The 21,005-nt window shown below is 41.4% G+C and overlaps 2 protein-coding genes across 2 annotated transcripts in view; one reads left to right on the top strand and one right to left on the bottom strand.

Moving 5' to 3' along the window:
* The window catches only part of C4H7orf50 (chromosome 4 C7orf50 homolog), a 153,683-nt gene that overhangs the window by 123,330 nt on the left and 9,348 nt on the right, over window positions 1-21,005 (bottom strand). The gene's annotated exons all lie outside the window — the stretch shown is intronic.
* GPER1 (G protein-coupled estrogen receptor 1) lies at window positions 8,311-12,381 on the top strand. Its single transcript, XM_009908722.2, has 2 exons — window positions 8,311-8,606; window positions 10,088-12,381. The coding sequence occupies exon 2, from the start codon at window positions 10,521-10,523 to the stop codon at window positions 11,592-11,594; it is 1,074 nt and encodes a 357-aa protein (XP_009907024.1). The 5' UTR covers window positions 8,311-8,606; window positions 10,088-10,520; the 3' UTR covers window positions 11,595-12,381.

Below are 21,005 nucleotides of genomic sequence, written 5' to 3'. Positions count from 1 at the left end.
AGGCAGGCAAAAACTGAGCCCCACTTCCAAACTGAAGTCAGGGCTCTGGTGGACACAAGATAGGAGCATTATACATTTAGACGCAGCTTCGTGGATAAATGGTGCAAAATGGGGAGAACACCTGACTGAGAAAATAAAGCAGCTGTGGTATAGGAGTTCACAGAATGTTAGGGGCTGGAAGGGACCTCGAAAGATCATCTACTCCAACCCCCCTGCCAGAGCAGGATCAGCTATACCAGATCACACAGGAACACATCCAGGCGGGTTTTGAGTATCTCCAAAGAGGGAGATATAGCCCTGCAGAATCAGTAACCAATGCAGGCTGAAATGTAGGTGCAAACTTTTAAATGGTTGTTTTAAGCACATTATTAACTGTAACTGAATTTGGCCAGGAGGCATCTTACGTATTTGGCTTCAGTTTCAGCTTTTCCACTCATCAAGGTGGAGAGAATAGAAATAAGAAGGAAGGCACAAATTTGTCCCAGATCTTGGATAAAGTTGTAGCCTTAGATTGCAAAGTTATAAAAACAGTGATGTGATGAGAAAGGCTCAAGTGATCTGAAAGGTTCTGAGAAAAGCCACTTTGATGCTTAAATATGTGCCTTTGCATGACACCTGGAAGCTAACAGGACTGGTAGATTCCTCTGCTTTGGAGGGTCTTCCTGACAAGGTCCAGATTAAAGTGGCAAGCTGGTGCCAATCAGCATGGGCTGAGCATCTTCCATAAAACAACAGCCTAGTGCATAAATAGAAGAATAAAGGTAATTTGTGCAATAATAATACAGCATATGGATAGCTAGATATAAATAGATCCAGTCTTAGACACCCCACCCCCAAAATTCATGGACCACAACTGTATCAGATGCAAAGGGCAATACATAGTCTTGCTATGACCACAAGGGCCAGCATTCCTGCAAGAAGTAAATATGGTAAGATGTCTGCATTGTATTATGTCAGCCTGGTTTTCCTGTTCAATTTCATTCTGCTGCCAGCATGAACAGATGGATAATTAAAGAACATTACATATAAACAGACCACTATAGAACCTGGGCAGAAAGGAAGTAAATAGATAAGAATCATCTCTTTGGATACAATTTCATACTTCTGCAAGGAATTCTCAGTTGGCATCAGAGGTTTTGCTTTGCACCTGAGAAGCTGGAGATTAACTACCATGGCCAGAACATTAGCTCTGCAGAAGGAAGTTTGAAGGGCTAAGTCATAAAAGCTGTACATCAGCAAGAAAGCTGAGAGGGACTGAAAGAGTACATCAGAAGATGCAAGCTCTCAGTCCCAATTCAGACAGAATATCATAGTTTCAGCTGTGCCATAGTTGTAGCCAGGTGGGGGTTGCTCTCTTCTCCCAGGCAACCAGCACCAGATCAAGAAGACACAGTCTCAAGCTGCATCAAGGGAGGTTTAGCCTGGATGTTAGGAAGAAGTTCTTCATAGAAAGAGAGATTGGCCATTGGAATGTGCTGCCCAGGGAGGTGGTGGAATCACCATCACTGGAGGTGTTTAGGAAAAGACTTGATGGGGTGCTTGGTGCCATGGTTTAGTTGATTAGATTATGTTGGATGATAGGTTGAACTCGATCTCAGAGGTCTCTTCCAACCTGGTTAATTCTATTCTATGCACAAAGGATTCTACTTCATTTGGTGCTTCCATCTATTTTATATGTGAGGATGAAAGAATAAATATGGTATTGTTTCTGAGTCCTGAGTTACTGATAAAGGTGCCTACAAGAAAAACTACTCAGTAAATGTTGGCTCTAGCTAGCATTGGCTGGGACCTGGCAACTGCTCTAATGATGGGTGAATTACAATAATGCACCCCTGAGGAGCGCGAAGGTCCAACCTTGGGTGGAAGGATGCTTCATGATACTCTCAGCAAGGCACACAGCTAAAGCAGAGCCATAACCAAATGTCTCTGAGAAATAAAACCTGTAGGGGCCCTACTGTCAGACCCAGGGCTTGGGAATGAGTACATCTGGTCAAGAATGAGCTACTGCATCAAAGTCTGTGAGTACTCCTGGATATAGCTTCTGGCTGCCATCTGTGAGATGTGAGTGACTGTACTCTGGTCTCTTCCCTGTCCACAGCTCCTGCAGAGTACTTTTCTGGTTGGCTGAACATATTGGCATAAAGAAATCTCCACGTACAGTGAAAAAGACTTTGTAACTGGAGAAAATAAAGGTAAAGAGGAGAGAAGAGGTTGAGAAATACAGAACAATAACTCAAACAGTTATTAATGCAACTTACAGCAATACAGAAACGTGCTGTTAAGTCATTCTTGATAAATTAACTCAAATCTAACATTAAAATTCAGGATCATAATATGTAGTCCTAGAGCAAACCTAGCTGGAATATGAAGGCAAAAACACCCCTATGTGCAACAGGGGAAAGAACAGAAACAATCCCCTTCCAAAAGCATTCTAGAGGAGTCTGATATGAGAGAGAAAAGAGCAGCTTTGGCTAAGATTAAAACTGAGATTTTTTTTCAATTAGTAGTAGTAATCTAAAGTGTGCTTTTAAAACACAAACAAAAATCTCCCTGCTCAGAGAGATTTTTTTTTTCTTTCCCAGCAACAGCTTTGTTGAACACTCACTTCTTCCAGGCTTCACCTAGTTTTGAACAGCATGTTCCAGAAGAAATAGAGCATATATTTTTATAGGCATGCTGTCAAAATTAACTCAAGGGATACACTGGAAAATTCAAAGAAGAACATTTTACTTCTGCACTAGTAATGCTTGTGTCTTTCTTTGGCCTGCTTTTGAAAACAAAACAAAACAAAACAAAAAACCACAACAAACCATTCAGTAAAAGAAAAGAAACAAGCAGGCTGCTTCAGTTACCCATGAATTTCTGAGCTGGTAACATCATCTGGAAAAGAACATGTAGAGATTGAGGACTTTACTGAACCAGCTGGCTCAAATTTGATCCCATCCCGTTGCAAAACAACATCTGAGCTAAAAAAGAGACTGGATCTGCACACTTGAATCATAACTCAAGCTGCTCCACCCCTACATTTATTAGTAAGCCTGGCCTTAGTTACATTCCTATTCCAAATGTACAGACCACAGCACTATATACCTTGATTTTGGGGTGCTTGTTGCAGAAGACTTAGGGTAGGGTGAAAGCTCAAGCAATTCCGACTAAATAAGTACTCTATGTAACATATACAGCATATATGTTGCATGAAAAATTGATTCACTAGGTGGCTGCAATGAAAGAATGAGTTTAACTTCCATGGTACAAGAGTCCAGTGAAGAACTGCCAGACCCAATTACCAAAGTAAAAACAAGTGATGCTTTGTGAATTTTACTTTTTAATGGCACTGGATAGAGCCTGAAGTCCTGTGATGAATCATCTTTCACTTACACAGCATTTTGGGGTCCTGTTTTAGGGCCACAAGGATGATTAGAGGGCTGGAGCACCCCTCCTATGAGGACAGACTGAGGGAGTTGGGGCTGTTCAGTCTGGAGAAGAGAAGGCTCCGAGGTGACCTAATTGTGGCCTTCCAGTATCTTAAGGGGGCTACAAGACAGCTGGGGAGGGACTTCTTAGGGTGTCAGGGAGGGATAGGGCTGGGGAGAATGGAAAAAAAAATAGAAATGGGTAGATTCAGATTGGATGTAAGGAAGAAGTTCTTCCCCATGAGGGTGGTGAGACACTGGCACAGGTTGCCCAGGGAGGTGGTGGAAGCCTCATCCCTGGAGATTTTGAAGGCTAGGCTGGATGTGGCTCTGAGCAACCTGATCTAGTGTGAAGTGTCCCTACCCATGGCAGGGGGGTTGGAACTAGATGATCCTTGAGGTCCCTTCCAACCCTAACAATTCCATGACTTTGTAAACTTTTTTTTATTATCCCCCAACAGTTTTGTGATCCACACTTTAAGAACAAGTTTTTACCAAGATAGTTTGAATGAGGGCAGGTGTTGCCCCTGCAAGAGAAAAGGCTGAACCTTTAAAAACTGTTTTCCACTATGAAAGATGCATCCTCAAAATTATTGGCAACTGAAAAGCCTGAACACAGCAAATGTGCTCTGAGGCTTTCTGCAGGCACAGAAGACAATTAATTCCAATTCAAACTAAATTCTTGCAAATAAGGAAAGGGAAAGTAACTGAAGCTGGGCAGGATGAAGTAGAAGGATGCTCTAGAACAGGGTACTGTAAGCAGAGAGATGTCACTCAGTGGTTGACAAATGTTCAGAGTCGGTATTCAGGCAAACAGGAACATGAGAATTTGGAAGAGGAGCTCAATCTGCTTGCAACACTGCATGAAGGTTACAAAAGCATCTCCTCTGGAGATCATTTTCAGTAGACGTTCCTATACAAACCTTATTTCTTCTGCATATGGTTGTATTACCCTGCAAGCATTCCAACACACTTGGAATCTCTGCCTCCTGCCCCTTCCATGCAACACAGCACCTCTTTTTTTCCTTTTTCTTTTTTTCAGCTTAATACACCCTGGCCCTGATCTATTTCTCCAGGACTCAACAGCTTCATACCCAAAGCAGTTCCACACTTCCAACAGAATCCAACAGCTCCTACATCCTATAGAGCTTATCCTGCTTTTCACCCTGATGGAGAGGCTGCCATGCAGTGGTGGCTCAGGAGCTGTGAGTCACCAAACCTCTTCTGTAGTTCTCTCTCTATGCTCACACCTCCCACTTTCTTCCTCCTCAGCTGTCCCCTTTTTGCAGCACAATAGCAGGCACATATGTTGAAGCCTGCTAAATTACAGAGAGTATCTTCTATGAAAAATAAGAGAGATAAAACCTCTTGGTGCAGCCAAGTACACCATAGACAATTACAGCAGTGCTCCTTAAAGACTCTACAGTGTTAGACATGTCTATGGAGATATTTAGAAGCTGACTACTACAGGTTTTAAAATAAACTGCTAGGAAAACTTTAAATGCTGGCTTATCAAGTCTGACATTGCCTAGATGCTATCACACCAGTGGCTTCCATGCATGTTGTCAGCAGCTTAGATTAGGTATAACAGGTGGGACTGTAATACTCAGTACTTTGGCAGAACCGTGGCCAAGAGTGAATCATTAAGACACTCCCCATAAAGGTCCCAGGGAATATCAGCAACTGACAGGGAAAGAAAATGGGTACAATGTTCAGCAACTGCTAAATTTAGTTTTAAGCATTTCACAGAATATGGAAGTGATGAACAGCAAGATTAAGACAGATTAAGCAGCAACAATAATTTGACTGCATAAACAAGAGCCTGAAGATGTTGTCATCTGCTTTAGGAAACAAGATTCAGAGAACTCACATGATCATTTCATTAAATATTTAGTGCAATACAGAACTCACTAATTACAAGATAATAAAACAACAATCAGAATACTAGATTTGGCCTCTTATGCGTCATAGTTCTGTTAGCAGAGGGGGAAAAAATGCTACTCCATGGGTCTTTCAAACAAGTGTGGAACTATGGCACTGATCATGAACTCAAACAGGAAAATTGGCACTCAGAATTACACATTTTAACAGCAACTCAGCTGATATTCACAGCTAGAAAAACAAGGACAGACAGAGCAGCTGATTGTCAAATCCAGGCCCCCATAATTACAAACAACTAACACCCAGAAGCTAACATTATGCATAAAGGAAAGTGAAAAGTCCTTCTGGCCCTTACAAGATCAGTGAAAGCTCTGAAGGACAGAATTAAGTACAGCAAAACCACATGATCAACAAACAACAGAGCCTCTTTATAATCCTGTTCTTCAGGACAGCAAAAAAATTAAGACCTTCAAAGCTGGTATCACAAGATTTTTCTAACATTACAATTGTTCCAGTCCTGTATTGCAATCATATTTGTGCACTTCTCAGCGCAGAACACTTTAGGCTCTCTGTCCAGAAAAATGTGAGGTGAGCTCAGTTGATCATAACTGAGAAGAACCAGCATGGTGACCACATGGGTAAAAGCCAGGAGGAATGTGGGTACCCAGAGTTCCCCCCCGAGACATGTAGCTGTCCAAGTGTCCAGTTGCAGGGAGTGTCTGAGCCTGGCACTGGTACCAGAGGACAGCAGAGAGGATGCCTGTGTGTGGTATGATCTGCTCAGCCGGGTGGAAGAGAAATTGGAAAGGCTGAGGAGTATCAGGGAGTTTAAGAGAGAAACAGACTGGTGGAGACACACCCTGAGGCAAAAGCAGCAGACAGAGGTTCAAGAAGCAATAGATGTCCTCCCCTCCTGCCACCAAACAACAGGAGACCTAAAAGACAGGACAGTGGAAACAGGTCCCTGCTCAAAGAAACTGGCAAATCCCCTCCTGGTCTCACTCACTTTCCCAGTTGCCCTTACAGAACAGGTCTGGGGCTCTGAAACTGGAGGGCTACAGAGGAAGTAGATGAAGGTCCAGCCAGAGGGTTGCCTGGGATAACTCACCCAGCCCTATGCATTAGGACTACTTGTGTTAAGGAAAAAAGGAGAGCAATTGTTGTAGGTGATTCTCTTCTGAGGGGAACAGAGGGCTCCATATGATGCCTCCCTGGGGCCTGGATCAGAGATGTTATGAGGAAACTCTGCAGCCTGGTACAGCCCTCTGTTTATTATCCATTACTGGTCATACAGGTTGGAAGCAATGAAGTTGAGTACCAAAGTGTAAGAGCAATTAAAAAGGACATCAAGGCACTGGGGCAATTGGTTGAAGGATCAGGAGCACAGGTAGCATTGTCTTCAATACCTTCACAGCAGCAAAGACTGCACTGAACACTGTAAGCACAGCTAATGTACTCAGGGGCTGGTGCCACAACCAGAATTTGGGGTTCTCTTATCATGGGACATTTCTGCTGCACTGGGCCTGCTGGGGACAGAGTTGAGCTGTCTCAAAGGGAAGAAGGACTCTTGCACATGAGTTGTCAAGGCTCATTGATAGGGCTTTACACTAGGTTTGAAGGGGGAAGGGAATAATAGCACATTCACTAGAGGTGAGCCTAGGGGTGGTGTACCCACATCAGGGGTGAAATTGATAGCCCAGCTTAAGTGCCCCTATACCAATGCACGCAGCATGGACAACAAACAGGAGCAACTAGGAGCCGTTGTGCAGCAGGTTTAACAAGACCAAGTGCCAGTCCTCACTTTGGTCACAACTCCAAGCAATGCCTTGGGGAAGAGTAGCTGGAAAGCAGCCCAATGGTAAAGGATCTGGGGGTGCTGGTGGACAGCCAGCTGAACATTAGTCAGCAGTGTGCCCAGGTGAGCAAGAAGGTCGATGGCATCCTGGTCTGGATCAAACCCAGTGTGTCCAGCTGATGCAGGGAAGTGACTGCGCTCCTGTATTCAGCCCTGGTGAAGCCACAGCTTCAGTACTGCATTTAATTCTCAGTCTCAGAAAGACATTGAGGTCCTGAATCATGTCCAGAGAAGAGCAACAAGGCTGCTGAGTGGTTTGGAGGGCATCATACAAAGAATGGCTGAGGGAGCTAGGGCTGTTTAGTCTGGAAAAGAGAAGGCTAAGACAAGATCTTATTGCTTATCATATTCCAGCAGCAGTAGAATGCTGCATCCATGTACAGCACCTCCATTAATGGCATTTAATGTTCAAGTATCAGACCAATATAGTCATAAAATGTAGCTGACACAAATACAATGCTTCTCTTCTATGAGAAAGAAAGATTTAACCTTCTTTTCATTCCAAGAATTCTGGCCACCAGTAGGTGGTGTTTCTGGAAATGGCAAGTAGATTTTTTCCCCCCCCTGCTACAGATGAAACAAAACTCCACCTGTGATGCTGGTGGTTTTATGCAAGACTGAGGCTCCACATTCCCTGCAAAATAAGCCTATTTTACCCAGGTGATTTTGAGCTGAGCAGTTCCAAGAAGGGTGAGGCTGACGACGTGCACCCGAAAACTTAACCACCAGTAGGCAAAGTGGCATCGAGCTGAAGGTAGGAAAGTGGGAATTTCTATTGTCAGCTTGGCACAAACAAGCCTCCTCAGCTGCTCTCAACTTCTCTCATGCAAACAGTTCTTCAAGATGGCCAGGGGCTTTTAAAAAGTACACATGTAACAGTAATTAGTGCTTTGTATCGATGCAAGATCTGCTTAGTTATGAGCTGCACATAAATCTCTTAATTAGCAATCAGTTAAGCTGTAGGTTTGAGTGGCCAATCTAATTGGGACAAACTGCCAGAGGCAGAAAGGAAGGCGAAACGAGCATCAGGCAAAATAAAACTGACACGACACATGAGAAACGATGCTTGGCCAGTCCGAGTCAAAAAGAAACCAGCAGAAACAGGGTTAATCCTAGCCTTATAAGGCTGTTCAGCAGCACTTCAACTGCACACAAATTAGAACAACCCTGGGAATCTTTAAAGCTTGTTTTATTGCCAAGGACATGCAGCAAGATCTGCATTTTGCTGTCGTAAACTACCCTTTATTTAAGACTTTTTCAAACAGAAGAGACTTTTATATGGGTTTTCTTTGACTGCTGAATCGTCAACAGGTGGCATTGACTGCAGCTTTGCACACCTAAATGCAAGTTTTTACCAGCACAACAGCCGAAGCCGACACATCCATTAAGCCTGCACCTGAGCAAGAAGCAGCTTCTGTTGTCTGGAAGAAAATCAGCTCTGGAGAAATGGAATTAAGGTAAAATAAAGTGTTTCACAGTACGTGGGTTACCTGTAATGCTTGTAATTGCTTGACTTTCGGTGGCCTTTCAAGGTGCAATTAAAAACCTGACCACAGGGTCGACCTTTTAAAAATTCAATTGCTTAGACTTGTCTTTTGTTGTACTTAAAGCAGTTTTACTGCCTTGCTCAGAAACGAGAAGATGTTACATGAGAGACAACAGCTCACGTCTGACTTGCACAGCTGCTTGAAACAAACACCAAACCCTCTGCAAATAAATGCCATTTCATAGGGAGATTTCAGCAGTAAAGCCTTGCGTTATGAGAATGATTCAAAACATGGCAACAGCTACTGTGTACTTATGCCTAATGCATGATGAACTAAAAGCTTTGTAATCAGTACCTTTACATCTGGTAGCGATTTCTGATAACTTGAATACATTTAAGCAAACTCACAAGCTGTATTTCTGGCTGGGAATATCCTAGCACTCCTCCTGCATTAGTGGTCTGCTCCTTTTTCTTCCTTAGGCTGTACATCAGGAAGAATTAAGTCATAAAAATGAATTGCATGAATTTTACTAGGAAACAATTTAACCTTTAAGGAAAAAAAAAAACTAAATATGGTCTAATGCAATTAAAATCAAGGCTTTGGTAGTAAAATGAAGATGAGAGAGATTCAAAGTATTTCAAATTCAACACAAAACACCCTGGGTGATCACTTCTGGGGTGCCTTTTGTTTGGTTGGTTTTCTTGGTGGCTGGTTTGTTTTTTTTCCCCTTTTAAATAAACTTCTAGGTAATATTTCAAGCCCACAGCATTCAATGTTTCTAAGTAAACAAAGCAGATAACTGATATTTCCCATTCCTATCAGGAAGTCAGGACAACACCATTAATCACAAAAGAAAAGCAAATTTGAGTCTAACAACGTTGGTGTGAATCAGTGTGGGGCTTGGAGTTACCCTCACCTCCAAAAATCTTCCTTCTCCTTCCCACTGAAAGCACAAGGAACCAACTCCTGTTCGTCTCTGTTGCCTTCTCAACCACACACTCTGCCACTTAATAGCTTTCCAAGCTGCTGATGAAATAAAAATGCTTTTTTGTTGTTTTAATATAGATACATATATATTAAAAGTTTTTCTTCAGTAGGCTAAACTCACTCCTCATATTTTCTGTATTTCCACTTTCCCTGTTCCTACTTTCTGTATTTCCACTTTCCCTGTTCCTACTTTCTGTATTTCCACTTTCCCACACAGAACCCCAGATGGGCACACACAATTTTTCCACAGCTGCCCTCACAATACCTGGTCATCTGCAGCAAAATTAAATTCTTCTAATGCAATCTTGGGGTGCAGATATATTGACTAGAAATAGGTGCATGTATCTCTATCTGTCATGTCATTTCCTACAACCTCAGCTGCGTATCTTCGGTCAGCAGAGGCGTATGGTGCATGGTGCAGTGCTGGAGCATGACATTAATAATTTTCCATTTGCAAATTGCAGGTCCAAGGATGTGCACTGATTCTTAAAAGAAAACAAATGGAACTAAAACTCTTCTACCTTCCACCCTGCATGAAGAGACACTCTCGATGAAAGGCTTTAATTAGAGAGATTCAAGTACCATAATGGTAAAAAGATTCCTACATGATCTTAGGGCATACAGGAACTGCAAATTCTGTCAGTTGTAACTTACATGGTGTCCTGTGACAAAGCAACACAACTAAGACATTTACTATTTGTACTGCTATATTTCAGTCAATTTTAACTCTAATTTGGCTTCTAAGGAATCTGAGTTTCCTATACAAAAGTGTCCATCTCCTTCCACTCGATTCAAAATGCTTACGGTGAACTTACCTGAAAACAGCCCCAAACCTGATTTTTCCGGCATTACCACCAAACTGTGAGTGCTAGTACCTTCTCTGCAGATATTTTAACCATGGAAACTTACTCTGCCTCAATAGCCCCTGCTATATGTAACAGCACAACTTTTAACCTAAATGGATCCCACTTGTGTAACGAAAGCATGTCTTCGAGACTAGCTGATAAATCAGAACACCAACAATACGTTATCGGTCTCTTCTTATCATGTCTTTACACAATCTTTCTTTTCCCTATTGGTTTTGTAGGAAACATTCTGATACTGGTTGTCAACATAAGCTTTCGTGAAAAAATGACCATTCCAGACCTTTACTTCGTAAATCTCGCAGTAGCTGATCTCATTTTAGTTGCAGATTCCCTCATTGAGGTTTTTAATCTGGACGAAAAGTACTACGATATCACTATCATTTGTACCTTTATGTCTCTGTTCCTTCAGATCAACATGTATAGCAGCATTTTCTTTCTGACATGGATGAGTTTTGACAGATACATAGCACTGGCCAAAGTAATGAGGTCCAACATATTTCGTACTATGCAACACGCTAGATTAAGCTGCGGGCTCATATGGATGGCGTCCATCTCTGCAGCGCTAGTGCCGTTTACGGCCGTGCACTTACAGCACACCGGAGAGGTCTATTTCTGTTTTGCAGATGTAAAAGAAATCCAGTGGCTAGAAATCACCTTGGGGTTTATTATCCCCTTTGTGATCATCGGTCTTTGTTACTCATTAATTGTCCGAGTCCTTATAAAAGCACACAAGCATCGGAGTCTTCGGCTGCGGCGACAAAAGGCTCTGCGAATGATTTTTGTCGTGGTCCTGGTTTTCTTTATCTGCTGGCTACCTGAAAACGTCTTCATTAGTGTTCAGCTCCTCCAAAAGAAAAGCGAGCCTGCCTCTTCAAGCAGCCCATCCTTCAGACATGATTACCCTTTGACAGGACACATTGTGAACCTAGCAGCTTTTTCTAACAGCTGTTTGAACCCCTTGATTTACAGTTTCCTCGGGGAAACCTTCAGAGACAAACTGCGGCTCTACATTGAGCAGAAAACAAAAATGTCAACGTTGCATCGCTTCTGCCAGGCTGCCCTGACGTCTGTCATTCCTGACAGCAATGAGCAATCTGAAGTCTGATCTAGTGGTGGCTGTCTTTAAAAAGATGTGACTGTGAAGTTGTGCAAACAGTGAACAAAATGCTTGCTACTAACAGAAGTGCATGCGGGTGTATATATGTAGTATCCCTCTACTGAGTATTGACAGTTTATATTCAAAATGTTTTTATGACAAGACCTTAATGTAGAAGAGTATGTTTTAGTCAGATTTATATTTAATTATGAACAGGATTATTAAAAGCTGAGCACTGACAAAGCTTTATTTTGGATTATACGTGTACAAATGGCAATATAGAAGGAAATTTTATCAAGTTAGGAAGACTCCAGATGTAACCTGATTACCAGAGATGCTACTTTGCTGGTGTATATATAAGGTACTTCCACTGAAGTAATGAAGCTGCTGTAACAGTGGAGGGGGGAAATCATTACAATGTATTGATGTGGAGATGCAGGAAGCATTGATTTTTTCATTTGTTATTCTTCCCCCCCAAATATGTTAAGATAAATGACTTCACTGAAAAGAACTACATAATACTGTTGTCACTGTATTCTAGCATGTCTTCCACAATTAACATCTTTTGAATCTTAATATAACCTAGCACGGTGGTGAATTTGCCTCTCATAAATAATCTACTTGATCAAAACTGAAATAATCTGTAACTATATTGCTCATCTCAAGAAAAAAAAAAAGAGCTTCACAGAAGTACAATGTAATGCTTCATTCTGTCTTCTAAGCATTGCCCAAGACCATCTTTCCCAGGATAGGCATAATTGGGCCTTTTGTCAAAAGTGGCAGCGCAGATGCACAAACGTTCGTATCTGCCTTCGGATTTGAATGCAGCCTGCACAAAGCCTCCTGACATTTAGCAGGACAATTTTGATTGTCAGGGGGAATGCTCTGCAAATGAGTACAAAAAGGGCTTATACAAAAAAAAAATTACAGAAGCATGAGGTTTTTGAAAGGAAAAACTTGTGGACTGGAGAGTGTGATTAGCTATTATCAGCATCGCACTTTGTGCATCATCCGTCCCACCTCCAGAAGTCTTTGGCCTTTCATGCTTTTCACATGCATGTTGGTTGCTTGGTCCATTTGGAGATTGATTCTACCAAGAAAACAAAGGTTTGCACCACACACTTTAATTTCTGCCAGAAAATAATTGGGTTTTAAATCTGATTGATGTTTAGCACAGGTTACTGCTCAAGTTGTTCAGAGGAGGCTATAAAGTTCCTAGAGATTAGCATGCAAGGTCAGGAAAACATCACTTGCTGCTTCTCTGAAGTGCACACGCTCACTCCACCTCTGTGCTCACGGACTTAAAAGCACCAGAATTCTGCAGAATAAGCTGCTTTGTCCTATTTTCAAATATCATACATGAATTCACTAGCACGTGAACCAATTTTAACAGACTTTAAAACACAGACACTGAAAACAATGACTGAGGTTACTAAGCAATAGAACCAGTGAAAACAATGATTCCACTCATATTTCTCACGAAATGTTTAGTTTCCTACTGGAAGCTTTGGCCACAAAAGACTTGACCTATAAACAGAAAGGCCACAAGACCATGGCTGAATTTGAAATAGCTGGCTAGATACTCCTGCAACAGAAACAGGAACTGCAGGGTGGAGTTTGCAACCACTGGCGATTACTGGCAAGTGACTGCTAATCATGGTCTAAGGAAAATGCCCTTTAATCACATCTTCCCTGCAGAACACTAAATATATCTTCTTTCAAGCAAGATGCAAGCATTGCCATGCTTTTCTTTGCACAGAATGAGTCGTTAAATACTACACAAGAATCCTCACACCACTGTGCTACAGCACTCCGAGTCCTTTTTTCCTCATTATTTTCACTTTTGGAATTAGCCACAATTACTCACATCCTATTGACTGCCAAGGTACATTAATCACACCTTGAAAAAAGGCCATTTCAGACAACAGGGAGCTGGAGGCACAGTTAATTCTCTTGGCAAGGCAGTTCTGTGAAGTAAGACGTCTTCTGAGATTACAGATATATTAGGTTGGTGTAAATCTTCACACTCCCCATGAATAAGAAACTTACTTGGGGTCACAGGAATCCACTTTCCCAATTATAGGTGTTGCTTATTTTGTTTTTATAGGATTAAACTCCTTTCCCCCTTCTCTTCCTTTTCACTACAGGAATCTGGGTTTTGATCAAGGCTCTGGCAGAAGGCCTCCCATCACCAGTGTCGATAACAGAAAAGCAAGAAAATATCTTGCTCAGAAGCTTATAACAATAAAATGTAATCTCAAATGCCTGCCTACACATGCTATGAAAGCATTTGTTTCTATAGCATCTTTTTCAGTAATGTCCTGGTATCACAGTGAACCTAGGAAAGATTGGATTAGTCTAGTATGAAGAATATAATAAAGGAAGAAAACAAGCTGAAACAACCTATTGCATGTTTAAAACTAAATTACAAACCTAGACTACCCGATGAGTTTCCTACTGCTGATTATTTTGGTACAGGATTAGGAACTGTGTCTGAAATGACTAAATTTAAGCATAAGCCCTCTGAGAGAGCTGGGGCTGCTTAGCCTAGAGAAGAGGAGGCTCAGGGGAGACCTTATTGCTGTCTACAACTACCTGAAGGGAGGTTGTAGCCAGGTGGGGGCTGGTCTCTTCTCCCAGGCAACCAGCACCAGAACAAGAGGACACAGTCTCAAGCTGCACCAGGGGAGGTTTTGGCTGGATGTCAGGAAGAAGTTCTTCATAGAAAGAGTGATTGGCCATTGGAATGTGCTGCCCAGGGAGGTGGTAGAGTCGCCATCACTGAAGGTGTTTAGGAAGAGACTGGAAGGGGTGCTTTGGTGCCATTAATTGATTAGTGTTGGATGATAGGTTGGACTCGATCTCAAAGGTCTCTTCCAACCTGGTTAATTCTATTCTATTCAATTTAGTCTAAATAAATCATCTCCCAGCTGAAAAAAAGTGAAACTCTTCCTCCCAAAATGTCTTGTCTTTTTTTTTAACAGTAACTATATACAAAGCAATATTTACAGGAATGTCCTACAACTTCCATGTATTCGGATGTACGACACGCTTTCTGCAGCCCATCATCACCCAGCACGATTTGATACCATGGCTTATCCATGAACCTAACACACCTGTGTCCTATGGAGTTTAAAATTAATGAATGTGATCATCAGTAAACAAAACCTTTTGGGAAGAGACAATTTTGATACAACTTCTTCCCTATTCTCTCTGCTCTCTCACCAATTGTTTAATATAAGGAAAGGATTCCATATGCCTTTCTAAAACACTGGACTGATAAGAACTATGAGATTTAAAAGCCTGCTTATCACAGATACTCACAATCTTTGCTATGACAGTCTATCTTAAGTCTCCAGACAAGAAAAGTTTAATATTAGGAAAAGCACACAGATGAAAAGAAAAATCAAAGAATCCCTGAAACCATTGACTGCTTTTGAAACTAATACCTTAACAGAAAAATGTCCTGAATGCAGAGAGTATTATTAAATGCCTAGAAACAAGATAAATCCAACAGCACAATCTGAGCCTGGCATGACTGAAAGCAAGTCTTCCCCTCAGTTGTATAAAAAGATATGACCATAAAAAAAAAGTTATCTGGGACTTTGCATCCTCTTAAAAGTCTCAGGAGCTACTCTAAATACCGACTGTGTAGGCACCACACACCCAACATCTAGAAAAAGCAAAGTCAGGCAGCGTAAAGATAAAGCCTGATGACTTTATGAAAAGCATTACACGCTGTGAGGGCATGTGACAGGGAATTTGAATCAATGAGTCAGGCGATCCCAGGGCCTGTGCAAGACTTTGGCATAACACGAGCAAGATGCAAGGAAAGCCGTCCCTCCCTTCCCCTGTCAGCTCCACGGAAAGATCAGAACACTGCCTTTCAGGAGTGTCAACCCACCTATTCCAAAAGACAACAGACACTGGATTTTTACTTAGTTTTTTAAAAGCAAAACCTGAGAATTCTTTAAACATGGTTTTGTTGGGTTTCCATGGGTTCCCCCCCCCCAATATTATCTGTATCAAATGAAAAAGATGCAGGTTTGTCTTATTTTCTCCCCAAAGTAATCAGCTATTTATATTACTAATTTCCAAAGGACACCATACACTGAATTTTTATTTATTTATTTTTTTAAAGCAAACCCTCAGAATTCTTTAAACATGATTTTGTTGGGTTTAGGGCTGGCTTTTTCACCCCAATATTATCTCTATCAAATAAAAAAAGATGCAGGTTTGTCTTATTTTTTCCCCAAAGTCATGTGATAGTTATATTACTCATTTCCAAGAGACAACATACACTGAATTTTTAACTTCTTTTCTTTTAAAGCAAAACCTCAGAATTCTCTAAACAGGGCTTTGTTGGTTTGTTTGTTTGGTTTTGTTTTCCAGCATTATCCCCAGCAAATGAAAAAAGATGCAGGTTTGTCTTATATTTTTTTTCCCCCAAATAATCTGATTATTTACATCATTAATTGAAAATGGCTGATCTGACCTAGCAAATCCATTCTACTAAAGCTGCAAATAGGAAAGATTTCGATTGGAAAACAACCAACCAAATGAAAAGCAACCAACAACAACAAAGGCACGACAAAGCAAAGACCCGAACAAAAAAAACCACAACTCAGAGCACAAAGTTTGAGCATTTCAGACTGAAGCATCTGTGGTTTAAACAACATTCATTGGCTGTACAGTGCAGGCTCTAATCTTCTTTTTTTTTTCCAGCTATCAAGTTCTGTTAGAGGCTAACTGAATTTTGCCCTGTGTAAGGACTTTGCTGGATTCTCTCCGCTGTTTAGGGAGATTGCCAAAGGGAAAAGGTTGTCCGTACAATTTTAAATGGTGAGGATTGTCACGTTAAAAATGAGTTAGAAAGGGGTTTACCATAAGTAAAAGCATGTCAAGTTCAACCCTGATTACCATTTAATTCCATTTGAACTCCTGCATAAGTAGGAAAAATAAGTGACAGGATAAAGGAGGCAGGTTTGAATTGCAATAGCTAAGCATGAAGGTGAACCAAGGAATTCATTTGATTTTGATGGAAAACAGCCAAGATAAGGGTTTTCATTTAAGGGACAGTATCCTTCCTGGACACTCCAAAAGTCTTACTTTACGCATTCAGACCACCCAACAGACATTTACAACCTGCATAACAGAGAGCACAGAGCCAAATTCATTGTTTCATTTGCTTGTAACTTTGCAAAGAAAGTTTACACTCACATTACGGGCAACACCTACAGCAGCCCGTTGGTACTCAGTTACACCCTGCTCAGAGACTGTTTGCTTAAATGATTTTTACATTATGTTTAAATGTGTCACAAATAAACCATTTCCCCCTTGGAACTGCACTTTATCTTTTTGTTTCAAACCTGCAACAACAGATGATAGGGAACTGGTCACATTTAAGGCAGGAGTACAGACCTCCTTTCCTGCAAGGCTGTTCAGTTCTGCTGTCAGGAGGTCCATGGTGGTACCTGCCCTGTGCTGGGCTTTAAAGACAGACACACTAGATCTGAAAATCTGAAAACCCTCAGTCATGTTTCTAACATAGGTGTCCTTGCTTCAACACAGGTTGCCCAGGAAGGTGGTAGAAGCCCCATCCCTGGAGGTTTTCAAAGCCAGGCTGGATGCAGCTCTGAGCAACCTGATTTAGTATGAGGTGTCCCTGCCCATGGCAGGGCAGTTGGAACTAGATGATCCTTGAGGTCCCTTCCAAACCTAACAACTCCATGATTCTATAATTATTGTCCAAACTATTTATTCTACACTGACACACAAACCACCAAACTTCTAGCCCTTGGCTTTTGGCTTCCTTGCAGACTTCCCTTCTCTCATTTAGCAGCATGACACAGCCAGAAGCTCAGAATAAACAGCTGCGTACTGGATCAGCTACCCAAGATGACAACAGAAGAGTCTCAGGATTTCACACAGGGCAGGACCAGCTCATTACTTCCAACTCAAGTCTCTAACACACTGCTTCAGGGTTTTTTTTACATATATCCAGGTAATTCCACTACAAAATTTAAAGATCAATGCATCTCACAATGTCTCCTGTGGGCTTGGAGTGGCTTTGGAAGTTGTTTGACCCCTGTGACAAAACCACATTCAGGTTTCCAACCTATTTTCTCAAACTGTTCAGCCTGCTACCGAAATATACAGAAGTTTTAAAGCTCTAAATTAACAAGCTACTGAACTGTTCACTACCAGAAAGTAAAAGTTATTTTTGTTTTAAATACACCTACCCTAAACAGAGTCCCAAGCTTTAAGGGAGAAGGTGTTTAGAGTCCCCAAGGCTGGCACCTTGCAGTGCCTTAAGAGATATTTCATGCATCGGGGTAAGCCCTTCCAAAGCAGCAATTTTGCTTACAAGTCCCAACTCAACAAGATCTGCAACCAAAATCACTAAAAAGTCTTAAAACCTTTTCAAATTGCATGGAATGTGTTTTGTGGAAGGACTTCAGGAAAGGTGGGGGGAGGGAGGGAATGGACATACTAGAGAAACAGGAAAATGATTGGGATATTGCTAAATTATCCTTCCAAACTGGAGCTAAGGCTGTTTTCACAGAAAGAGCTCAGTGGTAGAATTGCCTAATAGCAGTGGAGATAGATTTGTTTTCTGCCTCAGAAGCAGAAACGTTTCCTTTCCCGGACATTCGCTCAATAGAAACAGTAATAGAATGGCAAATAAGATTTTCTTCTTTTCATTCGCTCTCCATTCAGAACTACAAAAGAGAAAGCCTTTACCTGACCATAGAAACCTTTTAACTCCTGTGTTCCAGTACTTAATTATGAACAAAAGGCACAGAGCAAATGGAGAGAGAAGCCAAGGAATGAGCTCCCTTCAATGACGTGAGGATATTCCAAACACCCACCTCATGAGCTGGACAGGAGGAAGATACAGACAGATAGTGATGCCTGTGGCAACTTAATTTATAAACTCACTTGGCTGTCAAATATATAAATTCAGAAGAATTGCTTCTGATATTAAAAGCTTAATACCTGCAACAGAGAGAAATGTGGCATCTTACCTTCCTACTCTAATGTAAAGATGCCTGATGATGCATGACACAGAGTACAGAATTAACCAGGTTGGAAAAGACCTTGGAGATCAAGTCCAACCTATCACCCAACACCATCTAATCAACTAAACCATGGCACTAAGTGCCTCATCTAGTCTCTTTTTAAACACTTCCAGTGATGGTGACTCCACCACCTCCCTGGGAAGCCCATTCCAATGGGCAATCACTCTTTTTGTGAAGCATTTCTTCCTAACATCCAGCTTAAACCTCCCCTGGTGCAGCTTGAGACTGTGTCTTCCCGTTCTGTCACAGGTTGCCTGGGAGAAGAGACCAACTCTCACCTGGCTACAACCACCCTTCAGGTAGCTGTAGACGGCAACAAGGTCTCCCCTGAGCCTCCTCTTCTCCAGGCTAACCCAGCTCCCTCAGCCGCTCCTCATAGGGCTGTGCTCCAAACCCTTTACACTATTGAAGCATCATGAGGTCAGACCTGCAAACTTGTTGACAGAGGTGCTGAAATTGACATCAGAGACACTGAACCTAACTGCATGCTCAGCCCACAGCAAGGGGGCCATAAGGAAGAACAAAACTGTCTCTGTCCCCCACTAGATTTGTGTTCTTATTGACTCCCACTGATACTGAGTGAGACCTTTCAGGTCTTGGCCAGAAGATTTTATTACAAGACCTGTAGACTCAGGATATTTGGCCACTCCTATTCTAAGCCCAAACTAGACCACGACTTAATCACCACAAATATTTGTAGAGAATGAATGAATAAATAAATAAATAAATAACTATTTGCTAAAAAGCATAGCAAACTTCTACCATGAAAGCAAACACCCTCCCTTAAGTTTATTAAAAACACCTTTAGAAAAATCACAGAGCCACAGATCTGGCTGTAAGAATGGCCATGGAAGATGGGATTTTCATAGTAAAATAGGAAAAAATAGTTGTCTGTTCCAAAGCTAATTGGGGGGGGGGAAGTGGGGAGGGGGAAAAAAGAGGAGAAAATTGCCAATGAGGTACATGAAGGCTCCAAAGTCTACTCTTGAGTCCCCAAAAAGGTCATCATCGATTGCAATGAGCTTTGCATCACAGTTCAGGGTAACGGCTCTGTACCCTCCCAGTTATTTCACAAGAGGGTAATTATGAGTAACTCCCATTTAGGATTCAGTACAGAATGTAAAGGTAGGGTAGCAGGACAGTTATTTAGAGCATCTATTTTCCCCACACACTTAAGACTTTCCACTCTCTTTTATAAAACCTCTCTGCTTCTTTTTAAGCGACGCAGCTCTAAGTCTTTACTACACACTCTGAACAGTTTTGACATGTTTCGAACCTTAAGATGGTTAAGAGCAGAGCCTTCTCTTCCCTGGTGTATACAGGCTGTTTGCAAAAGCCAGGTTTACAGATGCAAATTATTAAGATGATGCTGAGAAATTTAATAAAACGTTGGTTGATGATCTTCTCTTTGATGTCCTACAGAATTCTTGTGGGATTCAATTAGAAATAGGTAAATGCATTCACAGACAGAGTCTGGCTCTTTCAGCAAGAGGTTCCCCTGTCAAATACTTTCATGCTTGTACCCTCATTATTTCAGGCAGCTTCTAAAAGTCAAAAGATTAATTTTCTCTTCTAATTACCTGTTGGATGTAACAGACAAGCACTTTCCAAGTATTTATTAATCTGTGTGGCTTTGATCTAATACCCAAAAGCCATCTTATCTATGCTGTAGTTTATTAATTGACATACATAAATATACACTGATCTTTCAGGTAGTTGATAATGTGCAGCTAAATACAAAAGGCATCCTTGGAGGAGGAAATTTCTGGTGAAATAATTCTAATTTCCCATTCATGCTGTGGAAGCACCTATCATTTCCATCTAATCCATCAGCACACAATGATTTGTATGTTACAAAAACCCTTGTACCAGGCTCCTACATTGCTTAAAAAGGCAGCAGCATTCTGGCAAGGACAGGGGAAAACTGCTGCCTTTTAGAATAAGCATTATATATACATTATTCCCATATGTATATGTAATACATAATGATGTGTTGGATCATAATATCCAAACCTGTGCCATTTTAGCTTTGGGGGTTTTTGAACAAACTAACACTAACATAATAAGGACCAAAACATTAATATACATAGTACCAAATAACAACTCTACAAGAATCAGGCTTGCAGCGATATGCTACACTGCTTTAACTTCCAAGTTTCAAGCCCTGTCAAGAGCAATTACGGTTCTGCCCATTTCCCTGCTTTCTATCCTGTATCAGAACGTAGCAAACATTCACCCTTTCAAGCTGACAACTTAATTTCTTGCCAAGTGGAATAGGTTTTGTGAATTCAAACATGTAATGGGACCTTCTTTTCATTTATTTCTTTTTTACTGAAGT

This window comes from Dryobates pubescens, chromosome 4 (genome assembly GCF_014839835.1).
Source record: "Dryobates pubescens isolate bDryPub1 chromosome 4, bDryPub1.pri, whole genome shotgun sequence".
Taxonomy (NCBI): domain Eukaryota; kingdom Metazoa; phylum Chordata; class Aves; order Piciformes; family Picidae; genus Dryobates; species Dryobates pubescens.
Note: the sequence above shows the minus strand (reverse complement) of the source record. Positions and strands in the feature narration are given on the sequence as shown.